This window comes from Acanthopagrus latus, chromosome 21 (assembly GCF_904848185.1).
Source record: "Acanthopagrus latus isolate v.2019 chromosome 21, fAcaLat1.1, whole genome shotgun sequence".
Taxonomy (NCBI): Eukaryota; Metazoa; Chordata; class Actinopteri; order Spariformes; family Sparidae; genus Acanthopagrus; species Acanthopagrus latus.
In genome coordinates, this window is record NC_051059.1 from 26494496 (window position 1) to 26514903 (window position 20408).

General features: G+C 46.4%; 1 protein-coding gene across 1 annotated transcript in view; it reads right to left on the reverse strand.

Annotated features, from left to right (window-relative positions):
- The window catches only part of myo10 (myosin X), a 95870-nt gene extending 76622 nt beyond the window's left edge, over positions 1 to 19248 (reverse strand). The window contains exon 1 of the mRNA XM_037082940.1: positions 18807 to 19248. Coding sequence (XP_036938835.1) covers positions 18807 to 18827 — 21 coding nt within the window. The 5' untranslated portion in view covers positions 18828 to 19248. The remainder of the gene's footprint in view (positions 1 to 18806) is intronic.
- Between the last annotated feature and the right edge of the window lie 1160 nt (positions 19249 to 20408).

Consider the following 20408-nt stretch of genomic DNA (forward strand, 5'->3'; position numbering starts at 1 on the left):
CACCGATCACCTCGAAACAGAATCAATGCGAACACTCACACCAGAACCAGAAACGAGACCGGAGATGAGGGACAGACGTCAGACCGGTTACAGAAACACTCACAATAAAATATGAAAGACCACTTCAGTAAAGCTTTACTGCACAACTTGTACAACCTGCAGCTTTTTTTAGACATACAGAGATCACCACAAGGTATTTATTCTGAAGAGCATTTCTGGAAAATTCTGAACAGAGCCAGAAACAGGAGACAAAGAGAAGACGGTGAGCTGAAGTCCGGTTTACAGTCGGACTCAGCAGACGGTGTCCGCTGACCGCAGCGAGCGGCGCCTGCCAAGAACTTCTGTTTTATCTAGATGTAGAAAAATCACAGAAATGACTGCGTTCATTCATAAAGTGCAGGATCGCTAATGAGAACCAGATAAAATGTTTTCACTGGAAAGTCGGAAAAGCAGGAAAAGAAAAAGATATAAAACTGAAGTTAAAAAAAAATGGAAGATGAACGACAAGAAGTCTGCCCACAGGATCGACCTTCAACAAGCCTCCCTCCGCTGACTTTGTGCTCCTGAGCCTCATTTTACAGATGACGACTTCAACATTAGCTCAGAGCCTCTGTGGTCGGGATATATTTAGAGTAGACTCAACTTAGAGATGGTCAACATTTAGAAACAGAGTGTGTGGCTTGATTTTTTTTCTTGAGCGGGAGTTCAGGCAGGGACAGTTTCCTCAGCCAGGACCTCACAGCTTCTAACACATATGTGAACCTCTTATTCTAAATTAAAACAGATAAATGATGAGTTGAGTTCACTGACGATTAACAGGGACTGAAACTAAGAGTCTACGGGCCACATCAGCAGATCTGTGAGGTTAAAGATGGGCTGAAGTGTAAACCCACCGCAACATCATCCATCTTTCTGAGGCGACCATCGAGTAAATCTAGTGAGGAAACACGTCGCTACACCTCCATCCTGATGGACGGTCGCTGTGACAGTGATTTCACTCTACATGGAGCCGTAATTTACAAAATGAACCTCATGTTGTGTTGATGAAGACCTGAACCTGGAGAGTGAGAGCGTCAACTCATTAGGAAACTGTTCGCTGACGTAATAAATCAAGTTAGAAGAAGGATCCTGTCCTCATAAGCTTACATACAATCAGGTTTACTTTTGAAACCACTACAGAAGCTTCATCCACATGGTTGAGAACAGTAATCCAAATGCTAACATGCTAACATGCTAACACAGAGGTGTTTACCAAAAACAATTGTTTTACCCTGTTTACCTTTTAGTTTAGTTGGTAAGAATGTGAACACTTGCAGGTGTCATGTGACCTGTGAAGTTTATATCATACTTTATAAAGTCATTACTTTAAGTGTACTGTACATTCCCAGCATCCAACACCAAAAGTCCAAACGGTGCCACAGTGAGGGAACTGAGAAACACACCAGGAAAGACACCGGACCAGATGCAGCACATATTTCGGCACAAATGGGACACCACAGAATCCTGTCGAACAGCGTGTAACACCTGGTGGGTTTGAATTATTAACCAAGCGATTGTCAGACGGGGTCAGAGGTCACGTCGCTCAGCACACTCCGGTGTCGGAGGACAGTGGGCGGCAGCAGAGGTGTTGACTGGAGGCTACACAGGAAGCAGCTGCTCATCGGCTGCTCGTCCTCCTGCTGTCAGGGATCGGGGTTATCAGGAAACATCCGGCTCAAACGGACCGGCTCAGAGGGAACCACCAGGTGAGAGACGTGATACTGACAGTGGGTCAAGTTTCAGAGCCGGTTCAGCCAAATTACAAATATTTTCTGAAAGCCTTTAAGCCTTTAACAAATGGAAGTACAACACTTTCCCACGATACGTTCTCAAAACTTCAGAGACACGGAGTTTTGGGAGATGCAGCTCTGTGTATCCTCCTCAGCTGCTTGGTGGATAATTAAAAGGCATGTATTTGGTGGATCTGGAGAGCAGCTGTGGGGTGGATCCATGTGAGCTCGCAGCAGCTAGAGAGACTTGGAACCTCCGTCAGTTGGAGGACAATCAAACCGCCAGGGGGGAAACACACAAGCAGACGGTTTCATGAGACTCAAGAGAACAAGAAAACGGACCCAGCGCTGGAGATCTGACGGAAAACGCTGCTGTCAGCGTACGTCAGCAAAAAACACGGCAGCCAGCGGACTTCACGCTAATTTGTTGACTCGTTTAACGGGTCGGCTGTGTGACGGGCCGGTTCCACTGTTCGTAAGTGAAGTCAGATCAGCGTCGGGAAAAAGAAAACAAGTTCAGTGCAGTTAACAGTCACATGACGTGTCGATGCAAAACTCACCGACATGATGAGTTTAAGCAACAGTGAAGGAAACACACAGGAACTTTAACAACATGTTTCTTAGCTGAATACCTTCAAAAACTGGAGCAAACTCCCTTAAAACATCTAAAACTTTAAACATTTCTGAGTCACGTCAGACAATTTTACAGCTGTTTTTCAGTTATTCAACAATGACAACAACTCCCATGATGCCACGCTGCCTCACCGCATCATGACACTGCCTCTTTTGTTTCCATTGTTTTGCTGACACACTGTGAATTTAATGCCTCACAGTAAACACACGGCCCATTTTTTTTAAATCTCTAATTGCTCAATCGTCCATAAAGCTGCTGTCGGCCTCCGTGTGTCTGAACACGTCTGACTGAAGTGGTTCTGTAGGATCCGGTGGTTCTACCTGGCTGACTCAGCAGGGTGTGTGTGAGGTTTCGCCGTCCTGCAGCAGCTGATGAGTCTCTGATCGTGACCACAACCAGGGAATCCCCGGAGACACTCGAGGCGGAACAAGGAGGTGTTGTTCTCGTGGTTTATGTGACTGTGGTTGGACTGCAGATCATGTAAACATCAAGCTTCACGTTAGAAGCATCAAAGGAAACGTAACAGCAGCCGTTTGAATCCAAGACGTGACGACCGATGAGCAAACACTCGTCCTGCTTTAGTTCCCGTCCACAAACAAACCTCGACATATTTATTCATCGGAGCGATGAATTCCTGCTGACAGCCAACATTTGTTCCTCTGTTCGAGTCACCGTGTCTCATCAAGTATTCAGCAGCTCTCATTATGTGCTTCTGGTAACTCGCTCCGTTAACCGGTTCTTGATTGGACGCCGATGACACCGGATCGTTAATGAGGCCGGTGCTTATGACTCAAGACACGCATCCATTATTCAGAGCTGTAAACGAACTGCAGGACAAAGACAGATCGAGGACTCTGACGGTTCTACTGTGGTGCATTCATACTGAAAATATTTAGAGATGCACCATTTTTTGACGTTCGCTCCGAGAAAACAGCTCAGTCACCGATGTTGGAAGACTGGAAATTGAACTGGGAGTGTTCCAGCGTGTGAATAAATAGCATGTGAATAAACACATGAATATGGAGCAGCCCAGCGCTGGAAAAAGCATGCACGCTCAGCAAACCACCCTGTGTAATTACAGGCTGGAAATAACAGCTAACAATGTGCAATGAATCAATTCTGCAGAGAGAACAAATGTGAAGACGTCCCATGTGTTTTCAGGGTCACAACCGGAAAAGTTGGAATGCGTCGACTCCCCCTGAATATTTGATAAAGGCGGGTGGGTTCAGCTGTGAGCGGAGGCCGATGGAGAAAACAGGTGTTTGTGTTTAAAGCTGCGACCTCGCTGCTTCTTCAGGATTGTTAACACGCTCCACCGACCGTGCAACACTGCAGCATGTGTCGGATTCTAATCAGATAAAAACATCCAGCAAACATTAAAACTTAAGGAACATTTTTAAATGTACGTTTCCGCTGATTCCAGACTCTCATCACCGTCCAGACGCCAGCACGCTGCGACCTTCAGCACATTCACAGCGCTCTTCATTTTCTTTGAATCCAGCACCTGGTCGCTGGCCCGGCTACAGACGACTGAGAAGATGCTTTTGGCTTCTCGTCTCAAGACGGCCGCACGAAACAACAAAGGGGCACGAAAAAATACTTCAATAACCCCCCAACATGAAGATAAACACACTCATCCTGTTCATGTGAGGAAGACGAACACGTTCAAAAGAGGTCTGAACACAAACAGCTTTGAAGTGAAGAAATTCTAACTTGCTTTTCCTGCTCTGACTCAAGTCTTTGTCCACCAACTTCCTGCCTTTCACATGGAGTATTTTTATCTGGAGGGCGGCCATTTTGCTTCATTCTCATATGCGTTAGCCCAGAGAACAGAAGAGTCCGAGGTCTGGACCCCCAGGTGGGACGAGCAGGTCGTCCTCATCAGAAAACGACTCCATGCCGGCCGTTCAACCAGCTTCTCACGACCTGTATTCATGTTGATTGCTCAGAGGCGACCTCTAGTGTCTGCAGTAATAATTACAGCAGCAAATGAGGAAGTCAGGTGACGTGGTTAGAGACAGCAACAAAGTCTGTTTTGGGTAAAATTATCATCATAACCACAACAACAAAACAAGTGTAAATGTGTGATTTTTTTGAGCATGTAGTTAAAGTTAAACACGACAAACAACAGCAGAAACCTGATTGGCTGAAAAGGTCACATGATGCCTTGAATTTCTTCTGCAAAAATGACATTGTGCTTCTTAATTTAAGTACATAAAATACGTTTGTATGTTAGTAAAATGACATCAGTAATGTCCTCGGTTCAACCCAAACCACCACCTGCTCCTGAAGCTAACCAAACTGGGTCCGTGTGACGAATGTTGGTACGCCTGTCATGTCGTTTTTGCTCTGGAGATGTTTGGGATGATCCGGGTGAAGACGGGGGCTGATTAACAACCCTGTGAACTTCAAACCATCTTCAGATGTGGTGTGTGAGCTGCTGCACTCATCATTCATGCTTAACTACTAACTGTGGAGGTTTTTAAAGGTGCCTGCAGGTGAGACGGTCTCAGCTGTAAAGAGCACGGATGCGTTTTTTTCTCACCCTGAATGATTAAAAGTCAAAATGAAATCTGTTTTTCGTGGTGTGTTTCCTGAACGAGGAGCTGCTTTCGAGCTGCTTTTGGTTTGCAGAACAAAGCGACTGTGAATGCCACAAGCCCAGGCTGTAATCTCACTTATGCTTGCTGGGCAGCTTCCTTGTTTTCTCCTCACTGAGTCAAACATGCAACATCCACAGAAAAAAAGGCAAAGGGGTTTTTGTCTGCCATTTTTAGGCCGGCTTTTTCAGGGTGGGGGCTGAGAGAGACTGGACCAGGACGTTCAGCTAACTCTGCTGTTTTTATTTCACTGTTTCACTTCTGCTGTCTGTCAGCAGGGATCAGGACAACTTTGTCAGATCAGACTTAACTCCAGAAATGATTGATGAGATTTTGGTGTATAAGTAAATCAGGGATCCCGTTGGCTGCATGTTTATCCAATCACAAACTCCAAATACGCCAACATTTATGTGTTGTCTACTTCTGCTTGTAACCACACGGATTATACTTTCCAGATTTCATGAGGCCAGACCACAGGAAATCCTGCTCTTTATTAAATAAAGCCAAGTTATTTTCATGTCCGAGAGCGATTAGTCAAAGGGAGATCAATGCTGGCTCGTCTGCACGATGGACTGTGGACTCGTTTTATTAAAGACAGGAGATGATAGGGGATGTGTAAACCTCGCGATGGGAACCTTACTGATGAACCAAAAGTCTCAAAAAGCCAAACTGAAAAGAAAAACTACCTCCTGATGAAGCGAGTCCTGTCGTGACTCATCAGGCGCCACAATCAAGCATGAAAAGCGATTCGTCTCCGCTTCTGAAGAAAACAAGCGAATCAAACTCACATGAGGAGAATAATCTGAATCTGAAGGACGGAACTGAAGTTTGCAGAGACTGTTGAGGTTTCTGCAGAACCTGCAGCTCCAGATCAACGATGACCCGGCGCTGAACTAACTGGGCTCAGACCGGTTTCCACCACTGAAGACCACTCAGGCCCATAAAGGAGGGAAATGACCAAACTCCTTCACTATAGCCCACCTGACCTACTTTCTCCTGCTTTGACTGTGTGTGTGTGTGTGTGCACGTGAGAATGTCAGTGTGTGTTTAAGACATTGTTTGGACAAGTGTGTGAAAGGAAGAGTGGTGTGTGCACGTACAGCTACATGCATTAAATGAGCTTTGAGGAGGTGTACATGGAGGATATTGTGTATTTGTGTGTGTGTGTGTGTGTGTGTGTGTGTGTGTGTGTGTGTGTGTGTGTGTGTGTGTGTGTGAGGCTGGCAGCTGAGGCCAGAGCTGCCATGTGTTTCCCAGCTGTGGTCGCCTGGCGTTGGTTTTGCAGACTCGGAGCAGAGTGAACAGGCAGAATATAAATACCGTCTTCCCCTCTCTGCTTTTCTTCAGGGAACAAACAACAGACGCCTTGTTGTACAGCAAAAAGGGCAGTTTTATCCCGAGAAACACAAAGTGTGTGGCTGCATGAACCAAAGCAGATTTTCACCGTGACCTGGAAAAAATCTGCTGACGTTTAAAAAGGTGGGAAAGTGGCGACACATTACAACAAGGCTGAGTTCTTCTTCTGGTTTGTAGAGTTATAATACTTCCCCTAAAATCAAGTATTTATTTTCGGCCATTGTGACGTACGTACAGCAGGTCAGCGTGCTCAGGCCCGGTTGTGGTCCGAGCAGCATGAGCGCTGTAGAGTTCCAGAAATGTTCTGTGAACTACGATGCATCACCTGACTTGACATGAGAGTAGATAAGTAGACTGAATATTCATTTTGGGGGAACTTTTCCTTTAAGAATCTCCATGTGCTGTGGCTCCCGTTGCTGGTGGCGGGGTCTGCCATTCCCACATGGGATTCAAACACACCAAACGTTGTATCAGTGCAGCTTTTATAAGACAACCAAACATTTCCAGCTGCTTGTTCTGATCCGACATGTTGGAAACACCAGTGACGCCACTCCTGCAGCACTAACACACTCCACCGTCCATCCCTTTGGTCCAAACATTCAGAATATGTCTAAAGAGAAGTTTCCTCCCAGTTCTCATTCACGAGCTGACCCAGAACTTCAGAACCGACAGCCTGCATGACTCTGAGCCAGATGTGACTCTTCTCTTGTTCTGTTTTGCCTGAATAACTTCATACCAACGTTTCTTTTGTCAGGATTTCTCATCTTTGAGCTCCTTTCACAGAGAATCCAGCATCTTAAAACCAAATACGATTTTCCACTTATCTCGTTCGGTCTTCATTGACCTACATTTTCATCCCTGACAGATCTGAGTTCAGGAAACTAGCCTTGATCTTCAGGTATGAAATCCCTTTGAAGCAGCTTGACCCATTAAACTGCACAGATAACCTTGTTTATCCCGTCTCGCTCCGTTTGCCCACTTCACTGTGAGAAGAGCTGGATCCCGAGACGTGCTTCGACCCTCTCACCCGCTTTCAACTTCCTCTAATGACTTTATGGCTTTTTTGGACGCGTGTCAAGACACTGAGTGCACTGGCGAAGGCAATCTAATAATTCTGGTGGCTTGGACGTTGAAGAAGTGGGTTAAGTGGCGAGGCGAGGGTAGAATTAGAGGAGAATTACTCTGCAGTGCATGAGTAAACAAACTGGAAGGGTCGTTTTCAGCAGACAAACCAAAGAGTGTTTGAAACACTGTATTTCACACAGTTTAATGAGGAGATTGCCCTCCGGGACGCACATAATGGTACAAGTTTCAAAAGAGAGGTCAGTTTACCACAACTGACACAGTTCCTTTATTTTGATCGAGGGCACTTGGACACACAGGACACAACCTTCGTCAAGAAATCGAGACTGAATATGACTGAAAATGTCCCACAAGACAACAAGCGGGAACAAAGAGAAGAAGCAAGTATGACAGACTGTCACGGTCGGACATGTGGAGGGATGTCGCATCAGAAGGAGTTTGCAGAGGTGGATCAGGATGGCAGAGGGATCAGGATGCATCCTGGGAATGCCTCAGGATCCTCCAGGAGGAGCTACAAAGTGCTGCTGGGGAGGAGGATGTCTGAACCACCGGCCCAGGAGGAGCAGAAGATGAGCTGATGGACCTTCTCATCCACGCTGAGTTAAAGGTTTCAGGTTCAAAGCTTCAACTTTCAACCTTATTTTCTTTATGGCACTTTGAAAGTTACGAACTTCATGTTGATCTGGAAATCTGCAGCTGATTGAAACTACTTGGATTAACAACACAACAGGTGGGCACATTTCAACTGTCAACGAAAAGCTAATGAACCAACAGGTAGTCGACAAAACAAACATCTCATTTCAACCTAATCTGAAAATACACCTCTTCACCTAAAGCCAGCTGCAGCTCCTGAGCAGACAGAAGTATGTTCTCGTCAGGAGTCGTCTCTGTACACGAGACGCCACAACTCGACTGATGACTCAGCCGCCTCAGTTTGAACCACTGGGTGTATTCTTAAGCCGAGGTTCAGCGATGAGGGAGCTGCAGACCTCGTCGTCAGTGAAGAGAACGAGCGTGACGGGAAGATGAACATCTCTCTCTTTGTCTCCGGGCTGTGAATGAACATGAGCCTGCAGTGAGTTCTTCACAAAGCGCTGCTGCTCATTCAATGCAGGTTTTGTTCAGAGCCGCTGAAGCAAATCTGTTGGTCGATTCAACTGGAATCACTTACCGATAAAGTGCCGTCACTTCTTACTCACCATGGACACAAAGATCTGTTTCCACATAACATGACGTGGGAACTGATATTTCAGTTTTTAGTCACTACTGAAGGTGTTTCAAGAATGCAGGAGAAACCGACACTTATTAAAAAAACAGGGAAAATTGTTAATTACATGTCCTTACAAGTCCAAACCAAACGTACGAATGACTACTTCACCTCCACACATCAGTCAAGTCTCTGTTCCTGAGCTGTGGCGTTGAATAACAGGCAGAACATTTCTCGCAGAGTTATTTCCCTCGAGTTATTCACCAAGATATCACCGTCACAAGACTCGGACAGACAACCTGAAAAACATAATCCTCGGGCCACGGCCTTCGCCAGCATCATTAAAATGTCGATAAATGCTTCGTCTCACAATGTTGAAGAACGAGAGGAAACATTCCTTGATTCACACCGCGAGTCAGTGGGATCTATTCTGGGGACAAACTCATCCAGGTTTCATGGGAATCTGTCGAGTAAAACCAAACAACTAACTAACGGACACGGGAACAGATCTCAATGGACTTGGAGTGAATCTGCGAAGCTCTGATCGCCTTCTTGGCTCGACGCTGAGCAGAGAAATCAATCGGCTCATTAAATCAGACAATAAGTTTCCAGAGAGAAGAGAGTCTGAAACAGGAGCGTTCAGAGGAGGAGAGCTGCTCTGTCTCTCTGTCGAAGTAACAGGATCGCATGAGAAGAAGCTAATTACTGGAAATGGATGTTTGGTTGTTCGGGCTGTGCCGAGCCTGCACTTGTGTTGTGTTATGCTGTGTGTGTGTGTGTGTGTGTGTGTGTGTGTGTGTGTGTGTGTGTGTGTGTGTGTGTGTGTGTGGAGGGGGGTTTCCAGGAAGCTGCTGTCAACACAGAGTTCAGGATCAGATAACCTTCCTCCAACAAAACTCCCAGATCTGATCAGAACCCGAAACAATCACCGAGTCCTTTTTAAGTTATAGAGGCGACATAAAGACAGCGAATGGACGAGGAATGAAAAAAGTAGAATATCTTCCCTCCTGCAGGTGTTTTCTGTTAAACCATCAGTGTTCAGTAGGCCAGCTGACTCCTGGTGAGCCAGGTGTGCGTCATGTGTCACCTGCCTTCAGGTATATATGAGAATCATAAATCACAACACGCCACAGTAGAAACCAGCCTCGCCATGACAATTACACACTTCTTCTGTCAGGTGTGTATTAGTCTGACAGGTGAAACACGTACAGGTGAGAACATGCAGACACGTCCTGGAGGAACCTGTCCGCCGTCCCTCAGGACAAAGTGATGAAACCCACACAGACACACGACTCCTCCTGACTTTTCATTTCACCTGTTTGGTGAAAGTTTTAGTCATTGTTTTTGAAATGTATCTGACTCCAGCTGCTTAAACTGAGAAGTTGTTTTCTGCTTTAACTTTTCCTTCTGTGTAAGTACTGAAGGTGTAATGTCTGCAGAAGAATGACATCATCTGCCTGTAGATTTGTTCCCTATTTACCACCGGCTACATTATTACCTCTGAAAAGAAAGGAGAGATTACGAGACAAAGAAAGCACATCTGTCATCGTGCAACCGAAACAGGAGGAGGCATTTTTTTCCCCGGTCACCGATCTGCAGGTAACAGAGGAACAACTGTGGAAACTTTACACTGATGAAGAAAAAGGTGAAGAGGGAGAGCGATGTGAGGAACAACGAGAGCGAACAGACGGCGTTCACTGGACGCTCTGCTGTCTGTTCCCCTGGTGATGTGTGTTTCCTCGAGACGCTTCAACATCAGCTTTATTAATACAACCAGCTGTTGTACTCTGACTTTCCACAGCACTGAGATCAGCGTCCAGGTCAAACTGGGATTCAGTTGTCATGAAGAACAACAAGAACATGAAGAATACTCTGAGGAGTAACGGAGGATAAAGACCAAACTTTGCACTCTACCTACGACAGAGACGCCGACATGAATCTGTTGCTTTAAGGTAAAAGCACTCGTCTGCAGCAGAGTGACGCCTCGTCAGCGGAGGAAAATCAAACCGGGTCGGATCCACAAACTTCAGTCCTGGTTTTAATTGACCATTTCAGCAGCGGGGGAACCAGGACCCAGCGGGACGCTCAGGGATTAGTGTCAGGAGAACGTCCCGGGCCTCAACTCATTTCACTGGATCTTGAAATATTTCCCTCCACAGCCACCGAACCAAGAAATGACCTCTCCTGCAGCGGCGCTGGTGGTACAGCAGGTCCGAGGTCGGGTCGGCACGGAGACGCGTCACACAGGAGGACTGACGGCTTCTAACATCATCTTAATGGACTTTCTGCTTTATTACACAATGGAGGTCACACAGAGGTCAGGTGACAGCAGAGGTCACGAGCTGCACACACACACCTGAGTGAACACACACACCTGGGTATTCCAACACTGTATATGTCTTTACCTCAATAATCCTGACTTCAGCTCAATAAAGCGGCAGAAGGGGGATCTTAACGTCTCCTCGATGGACATGAAAATACTGTGTCTTGAATAATAATGTGTGTTTGTGTTTGCACGCTGTTCTGCTCCGGTCTTGTGAGACCTCGTTACCTTTCATGATGAGGTGTTGGCAGGTAAACAAACCAGGAGACAAAGTGGAGAGAGGTCTTCAGGAATTACTTTTGACAGGACAGCTAACACCAGCCGTGTTGCACGCTGTCTGAAGACACGCAAAGATTATAATGCAGACGGGAAACAGCTGATCAGTCAGGTGAGCTGAGTGTTGAACTCTGATTTACAAAAGACAAAAGCGACAAACCTCAAGCGAGCGCACAAACTTTCTTTGCGAATGACAGGAGGTTCTATCTAATATCGCTAATGCAATATTCTTCTAAATGCTTCATGGAAACTCGGCTAGTGTCTCCCACTTTTTCTTGCAGCATAACGTTGACAGAGGAGAGTCACAGAGCGTCGAGCTGAACCTTCTGCTCGCCATGTTCTGTGTGATCACATGTGGGGGGAGCTGGAGAGAGTGAGAGCAGAGGAAGTGTCAGGATCCAGAGGAATGTTTAGAGCCATCCGGCAGGAAGTCCAGACTTTAGAGAAAGCTCGAGGAGGAGGCCGAGGACGGTGATGAAGAAGAGTTATGGACGGAGGGAGATGAAGACTGACAGGCTGAACACGCAGCGCTCACGCAGGACGAACTGATCAGACTGAGACGCTCTCGTGTCATTTTTCACGTTGTCTTTTTCAGAGCAGATCGGAGCGACGGCCGTGACTCAGTGTGTTTCACAACACGCCGGGTAAAATCCATTTCCACACATTTATGCTTATGTTCCAGTCACGTGTATTTTTCTTTTCGTGAAAGAGAAAAAGAGGAAAGTGGTTTAATATTCCTGGCCTGAAAACTCGAGAGTCTTATCGAGGCGTCTTTCTCTCGCACACTGACGGCAATAACTCACGACAACTTCTCAGAGATAAATCCTGCAGCTGCTTCTGACTTCTTGTTGCACTTCGGAGTCAGACGTGTTCTTACTGTTGGCAGTTTCAGTCAAGTTAACCTAAAATCCAACTTTTTGAACATTTGTTGAATTTTAAAGATGCATTTTTGTCAAGCTGGACAACAAAGAGAAGTGTGATGAACTTATTTTATTACTTCAGCTTCTTTGAGTTCCTCGATGTTTTCTGTCAATTTGTATTTTTCTGCATGTACATTTTGAACGTCACACTGGGAGCTACAGCTGTGTCTGAGCTTAAACCAGTGGAGGAGACTTAACTCTTTATGAAATTGAAAGACAAACAAACAAAAGACAATTTTAATGCTAATCCTGAAATCCTAATCCTCAAACTGATGTGCTTTCAGTCAAAACATATGTGAGAGATCAGCCTCGACCTCGTCGAGTATGACGGCCTCTTTATCACAATATCTCAGACCCACGTACACAACGCTGCTATTGTGGCATCTAAATCATGGATTAACCTACAAACGGAGACAAGAAGCAGATGTGGAGGAACCTGGAGGACGGACTGATGGAGCACTTTGGAGATCAAGTCAAAAATGTGTTATCTTAAAGAGAAGTAATCTGGTCACACAGAGGCGGCCATGTTGGCGCCTGCAGCCAGTAAATATCAGTTCATGATTTGTCTAAAATTCACTTTTCCTAAAGATGTGCTGGGAATGCAAACAGGAACGCACCAAAGTGTTGTGTTGAGCTCACGCGGCTCCACAGTTTGACTTCACGTCCATTAATTATTTATAAGAATGGTTTTAACTGATTGTCCGTCTGTCCTCGCCCTCCTCTGAGAGATCAGCTACACATCAGACCTACAGCTGAATGAATGTCTCCACCTGAGGTCTGATGTCTCATCACCGCCCTGCCGAGCTGCTTATTAAAAATGATTAATGTAAACAAGATGTTTTTGGTCGTCACAGCCAGCGGAGGACATAAAAACAAACAGGTTTCATGTCTGGCTCTGCAGCTCCACGTCTGAGTCTTTGTTTGATTTCCCAGCGTCACAGCTGCCCTCCTGGCCTCGATACAGTCGGCTGAGAGCAGTGAAACCAGTCTGAGATGGAGTGCAGGCGGCGCTGGCTCGGGTCCAGAGCGTCTGCCTCCTTGAGAAGGTGTTATTTCAGCGGCGGTGTAAAAAGGCCTCAGCAGGCCGGCAGCCAAGCTCGGCTGGCTCAATGTAACACGGCTTTTATCACATTAAGGTGACGTGAAGAACTCCCTGAATGATAATCGTTTTGTTATCAAGATAATTAATCAAATCAAGACTGCAGGAACTACAAACAGTCACACTGCATCGCCAAAAGTATGTGGACACCCGTACAGAAGTGCGAGAGATCGGTTAACACTCTGGTTTTACAGAGCGATCGAGCTGCTGAATGAACTCTGTGAAAGTGTCACACTGCTGCTTTCAGAAGGTGTGACTCCAAACGAGCTGTCGTAAGGTCGTGATGTCACAACTGTACAGCCACCACTCTCTGGAAAAACACCGGCAGACTCAGAAACATGGTGGGTGGAGCCTGCTCAGGCCTGTGAGAGCTGACCAATCAGAGGCTTTCCAGGAAGGGGATCTGATCTGGGATCTAGAGGTGCTGCAGCAGTGGACAGTATGAGTGTTGAAGGCTTGAGTTTTAATGCATTATTTTTTTTAATTCCACATTAATCTCTCATAGTTTTACTGCTTCTTCTTCTTCTTCTTCTTCAGGTATATTGCTCACACTCTGATTGGTCGGCTTTGAATGTGACCTCAAAGAAATGTGTGAAGGTGTAAAAGCTGCAGAGCGAGCAGGATTTCAGCTGCACAACAACACAGTTGTCTGTGGACGACAGTGAGCAGCAGAGGACGTCTGCAGCGCCCAAAACGACAAATCTGCAAGCTGTTTGAATTCCTGCGAGCTCCACAGGTGTCAGGTTTCAGCTTTACAACGAGCCGGCAGCCTCAGAGGGAGGCAGGGAAACGCTCCGACACAGCACTGAGACTCCAACGCTTGAAATCATCATTACAATTAAGCAACATAAACCTCTCAGGCCTCTGTTTGTTGTGGGGAGCCTATTAATGTCTATGATTGGCCTGTTAGCTTTTATGGTTTAAATGAGAAGCGCAGGCAGGCGGTGGAGGCCTGTGGAGGGAGGGAGGGAGGGCTGAGAGCTTCTACCAGCCAGCAGACTGAAACAGGATTATTCTGGAAGTTTACGCGTCTCTGTGTTTTATTACGAACATGAAGCAGAAGCTCTCAGCAGAGTTCAAACCTCCCAGCAGCTCGTCACCAACACCCAGCTCACACTGCCAGAGCTGCAGCCGCCGAGAGGCTCCTGTGTGTGTGTGTGTGTGTGTGTGCTGATCATTTGTCTTCCAGTTGGTCGTTTTCTTACAGAGAAGTTCTCAAATGTAACTCAGCTCTGCCGACGTGATCGTCAGCGTCAGAGAACAGACACTGCTGACCTACTGAGGCGACACACGGGGGAGAATTCACCTAATCTTACATGACGTCAGCCTGAAAACAGGTTTGTTCCCTGACGACTCACAGGAAGTCGTGAAGGGTTTAAATGTCTATCAAAAGGAACATTTTGCCTTCAGATGCCTGAAAACACACAAATCTTAATAATAATGACACTGTGAAGTTTATCACAGAGCACGAGGAGACAACTTTAACCCTCGCAGACTCTCTTCATTCTCCTGCAGAGAGAAGTTCTGTTGCTCTGAGGAACAAAGACGATACAGAAATCTGTCCACATCTGACCAACAGCCTCTGCATGTAATCCTGTATTTCAATTACTGATCATGTTCATGTGTCCAAAAACAGCTCAAAGTGTCTTTTTCAGAGAAGAGTTCAGTTTCCTGCACTGGAGCTTGGCTACAACCTCGGCCTGCCCGGCCCGGAGGAAGAAGCTACATCTAAGTGGGTCTCTTTGAAGACTGGATGCTGCAGAATCGAGTCCAAACAGAACATGTGTGAAAACACTTGCTTACATTTCAGGATGACGCTATTTTTAGCTCCTTTAGCTCTCTTCAAAAACATAAAAGATATTCACAGGACAGCTTAAAACAGGAAACGGAGAATCTGGAGCTGAGAGACTTTTTAAACAACCTGAGCTTTCCAGCCTGCCTCTAACATCAGGCCCTGGCTCACCTCTCGCCTCATGCTTCATGTTACCTGTGAGTCTCTGATGAATTAATTCGCCTTGGCTGACAGCAATCACAGCAAAACCCACAGCGGAGGCCATCCCGCTCTCTGATTGGTGCCCAGGTGAAGCCTATCACGCACCACGCCCGCCAGTTCAAACACAAACAAACCCTGTAACCGTCCGACTCACCCGGCTGAGTCTGCTGTGTCAACACACACACACACACACACACACACACACACACACACACAAATATTAGCCAATCACGGAGCCCCCAGCGAGCAGGACTCTCCTGCAGGGTGTCAGGATGTTACACCTGAGTGAACCTGCCTCGTCCTGCCTCACACAGCTGCTGCTCTCAGTTTCACGGCAGGATTTTTACTGTTTCAACAAGTTTTTTTCTACTCTTCATTTTCATAGGATCCATTTTTTTGTGGGTTTGTGGTTCTGACACAAGCAGGTCGTATCCTGTGCCGCAGTTTAATATGACTGTGTGATCAGGGTCGGACTACATTTAATGCAGAACTGTCTGGGAGATTAATAACATTTCTTTCTTAACTATCTAACCAACGCTGGGCTCACTGGCGCCGCTCCACAAAAGGTCCAGTCTGTGCCAAGCGGTTCTACTTTTGGCAGGCGTCTCTGCGTAAAAACTAAAACCTGTGAAGGATATAAAGTGATTCATCGGCCAGGAGAGGAAAAATGACCGAGCGATGAAAATGTGCAGCCTGGAAGTGCGGCCCGACTCTATTTATAGTCCCTGTTCTGACTCGGGTCCAGACTGTTTTGGCTGCAGCGCAGTAATTAGAGAGGAGAAACCTTCTGCTCACGGACGTGTCACTGTCAACACGTCCGTGTCTCTGTAGTTTGGGGACGAAGTGCTGCTGTTTTCTCAACATTCAATTTAAGTGAATCTGCTGGAAGAAACTCAGACTACAACTACTGAAGAGAACACAGTGTTTAGGTCCGAACACAGACGGTGTCGACAAGTCAGCTGAACAGAACATCCGACACTGCGGCTGAAAACTCAGCAGAACCAGAACTTTATCTGTTAGCTAAAAGAAGCTATTCCTGTAGAGCCAGTGCTTATACACCGATAGAAGAGCACAAACAGAACGACGTCTAATACAAATCTAGTTCATGATGATTACAAAACAAAAGAACCAATCACAGTTTCACATCGCTGGAGCCAAACGTGCCTCTGATGATTTCTGGTGATTTGGTCTGAGTTATGAGGAGCACTGACGGGTCTCACAGTCAATCAGTCATTTTCAGGAGGTCTCTACAGTGAAAGCTCGTCGTGGACAGAGTGTCTTTGTCCGGCCTCGCTCTCTCTGTGCGTCCCTCATCTCAACTGTCTTCACTATAAATATGAAACGCTCCGGTTTCCGTCCCGGCTCACATTCCTCTGTTGGCCTCCGTACGTGGCGGCTGGAAGCTGGTTTACTTCCTCGTCAAATGCCCTTTTCCTTAAAGACTGGGCTCTTTGTTTCAGCTGCGATTAGCTGGCAGATATAAAGGCAGGCAGGCCGATATTTGAGACTATTGTGCACGCCTGCCTGCTTCTGGCACTCACAAACATTCTCCCTCTCTCTGTCTGAGACTTCCAGGAGAGCTCAGCAGCCAGATGTACCGAGCCGTCGTCACGAGACCGGCCCGGCTCTGCTGCAGGAGAGAAAAACCTTAAAGCTCGTGCTGTTTGTTTAACTCGGCCCGACTGCTCTCACGAGCGCCGTGAGCTCAGCCGGTCTCGTGACCTTTGGCCTCGCTGGATTTTCAAAATGCACAAGCACCAATGAGAGAGCAGGCAAGCTTTCAACCAGGAAGTGTTTCACCGTTACACCAGCAGCTGAGGAGAACCGGTTTTAAATGGCTTTTTAAAAGGAGAGTCAATCTGTCGTCGAGCCGACTGAGCCTTTAGGAAAAGAGGCTGTCATCACAGCGCTCAGTGCCAAAAGGGAAAAAAAGGGTCAGGAGTGACTCAGGTGTTGCTGCCGTTACCTGGCCGACGTCAACAGAGAGGTGTGGAGTCTGACGAAAGTGTATTAGTCATGAGTCACAGCTCAGGAAGATTTACACAACCTCCTGACAGACCGAGCTGAGGTTTATCACCGCGGCTGCTGTAGAGCATGAACCCACCTGAGCTGAGACTCACTCACCTGAGCTGAGACTCACTCACCTGAGCTGAGACTCACTCACCTGAGCTGAGACTCACTCACCTGAGCTGAGACTCACTCACCTGAGCTGAGACTCAATACCTGAAACTGAAATGTTGATCCGGTTGGTTTCAGTCATGACGACAGGGTCTTTCCAGGAGGACAAAACAACAATTTACTGCTTTTTAAAAATCCGTTTAGCCGTCTAACAATCAGCAGCTTGATTTTCTTAAAGGAAACAACTTTAAATGTTTGTCTCAGCAGGTATCGTTCTTAAAATGTCTCGCTGTGTCCATCAACAGCCCGAGACCAAGAGAACTTTAGTTCCCTGCTGCAACAAATGATAATTGTCTTGTCTAGTTTTTAATGTTAATTCATTTGTTTGTGATTTTCTGGATAAATCAAAAGTTGTTCAGTCTGTAAAACATCAGAAAATGTCCAACAGTGTTTCCAAAAGCTCGAGACGACGTCCTCAAATGAAACATATTCAGATATTTTTCTAAAATTACTCAGCGCTCAGTCAACAATATCAATCTTTGGTTACTAATCAACTCATCGACTAATCCGTTAATCACTGCGGCTCCAATTCAAGAACACAGAAAAGCAGATAAATCCTCCCAATCAAGACGTTCAGTGATTCTGCTTGAAAGGAGAATTAAAGATTATCAAAAGTAATCTGTCACTTTATCAATTAACTGACTGTTTCTGCTCGTCATTAGCAGCGGGACCAGATATCAATACACCAATACACCAATACACTCAATGGCTCCGGATGTTGTTTTGTTTCTCATCTGATAATCAGCTGGAGATCAATCTGACGTCTTCTGCTTCACCATCAACACAACAGGATTATATGTAGGAACAACTTCAGCATCAGACAGATGATCAGAAACAAATCACTAATCAATAACAGGTCTCCTGCAGTGGGCGGGCCGGTCAGGAGCTCCTGCTGGGTCACAGGTCCAGACTTCTATATTTAGCCTTACAGGACTTTTTCTTTTTTCTTTTTCTTGGAGGAAACCAGAAAAAGAGGTGCGGAAATACCAGAGACCCACTGGGACCCGGTCCAGCTCCCCCCGGTCTGAGCCGCACCGTGATCACGGCCCTCCTTCAGAACTGAGCTCAGGACTCATATAAAGTTCTTTATGATACATTTGGTCCCATTAAGATCCCTCTGATGGTCCAGTAAGAGCTCATGTTGACCCAGCTGAGCCTGACTGAGTCTGATCACAGTCTGATCTGCCTACCAGAGAACATTTGAATAACTTTGTTTATTCTGATCCTGCTGATTCTTCTAATGCCACATTAATAATCTCATAACAGCTTGTAGTGTGTGTGTGTGTGTGTGTGTGTGTGTGTGTGTGTGTGTGTGTGTGTGTGTGTGTGTGTGTGTGTGTGTGTCCATCACGCTGCAGCTCTCCTTACCTCCGTGAAGAAGTTGTCCATGGCCCCTCGTTATCTTAATCCCCGGGGATTCACTGTGTGCAAACCGCGCGTCCCGTCGATCCACCTCATGTGTTGCGAGTTCGGTTCCGAGCGACGGAAAACAAAAAGAGAAGCGGGTCCGAGAGTTTCAGTCCATCATGTTCCTGCTGAGCGGCTGCAGGCTGGAGGACAGTCAGTCAGTCAGTCAGTCAGTGTGGAGCTACAGTAGTTATCCACTCTTTGTTTCACGGGTCCTTTAAAAACTTCCAGCTCTGCTCCTCCAGGAGCTCAGACTCCTCCGCGCGCCCCGCTGCGTCTCCGTGCGTCTCCGTGCGTCACGTCGGTGCCGTCTGTGCGTCGGTGGTCGCTCGTTTGATCAACAAGCAAACGTGCAGCTGAGGCGAAGAAACGGGAGGCCGGTGAAACTTTGGAGACGCTCAGTCAGTCAGTCAGTCAGTCAGTCAGACCGGTGCACAGTAATCTGAAGCTCCTCCTCCTCCTCCTCCTCCTCCTCCTCCTCCTGCAGCCCGCCGCCTCTCTGACTCCTCCTGCTGTCAGGAGTCTGAATGAATCGGAGCCTGGAGATGATCACCACAGGTAGAAGGCCCAGAGGCACAAAGGCAGGACGAGGAGAGAAGACTCTAGAGTCACTTTAAATAAATACTCACATTTTAAACCCACTAAAAAGATCCTGACGTGAGATGTTCGTGTCCAGGTGTCGGGTCAGAACTGGACTTTGAACCTCAGCCTACAAACCAACATGGAGGAGCAGTAAATAAAGTGCTCACAGAAACTGAAATATGACCTTTAATGTCCCATGAAGAGGAGCAAACTCCATCTGCTGATGAAGATCAAGCCGTGTGATCGAAAGCTCCAAACGTCTTTTTCAAATCAAGAGAATTTGTGAGAACTTCAGGAAACAAAAACTTCTTCAGGAACAAAAGTTTTCTCCCAACTCGAGGTCGACTCACCGGTTCCTTTAATTCAACAACACATGTTTTATTTCTGATTAATATATTGTTGTTATTTAATATTAAACTCATCGGTCCTGCTTCAAAAACTGCCTGAAAGATCAAAAAAAAAATATTCTTTATTATTATCATTCGGTAGTGTTTGTGTCCTCCTGCTGACGACCAGACAGACACAGGTGAGAACGTCTTCTCGTCAGTGGAGGTAAAAAAAAAACATTTGTGAGTTAAAATAAGTCACCTTTAAATACGTTACGTAAGCACCGTGTGTACAGGACTAAGTTACATGAGTTACATCTGCTTATTTCCACCAAAATCACAACGTTATCCAAAGTTAAACCAAACAAAGGTCCAGTCGCTGGAGGTCGAGTGTTTTTGGCCAAGAAGAATCCTTAGCTGTTGACGAACATTTGCCTTTCTCTGGTTCTGACCCGAAGCCTGAGAGCTGCAGGCTGTGTAATCACACAGTGAGCTGCGTGTTCGAGCATTAACGTTCCAGCTGTGGGTCACCAGCACCAAGTGTAATCCAGCAGAACCCTCTGCTGACCTGCAGGACAGAAACAATCGCAGCACCAGTTTATATTCTCACATCTGCGTGGAGAAGATGGCAGGAAGCAGGACGATGATGTTTTTA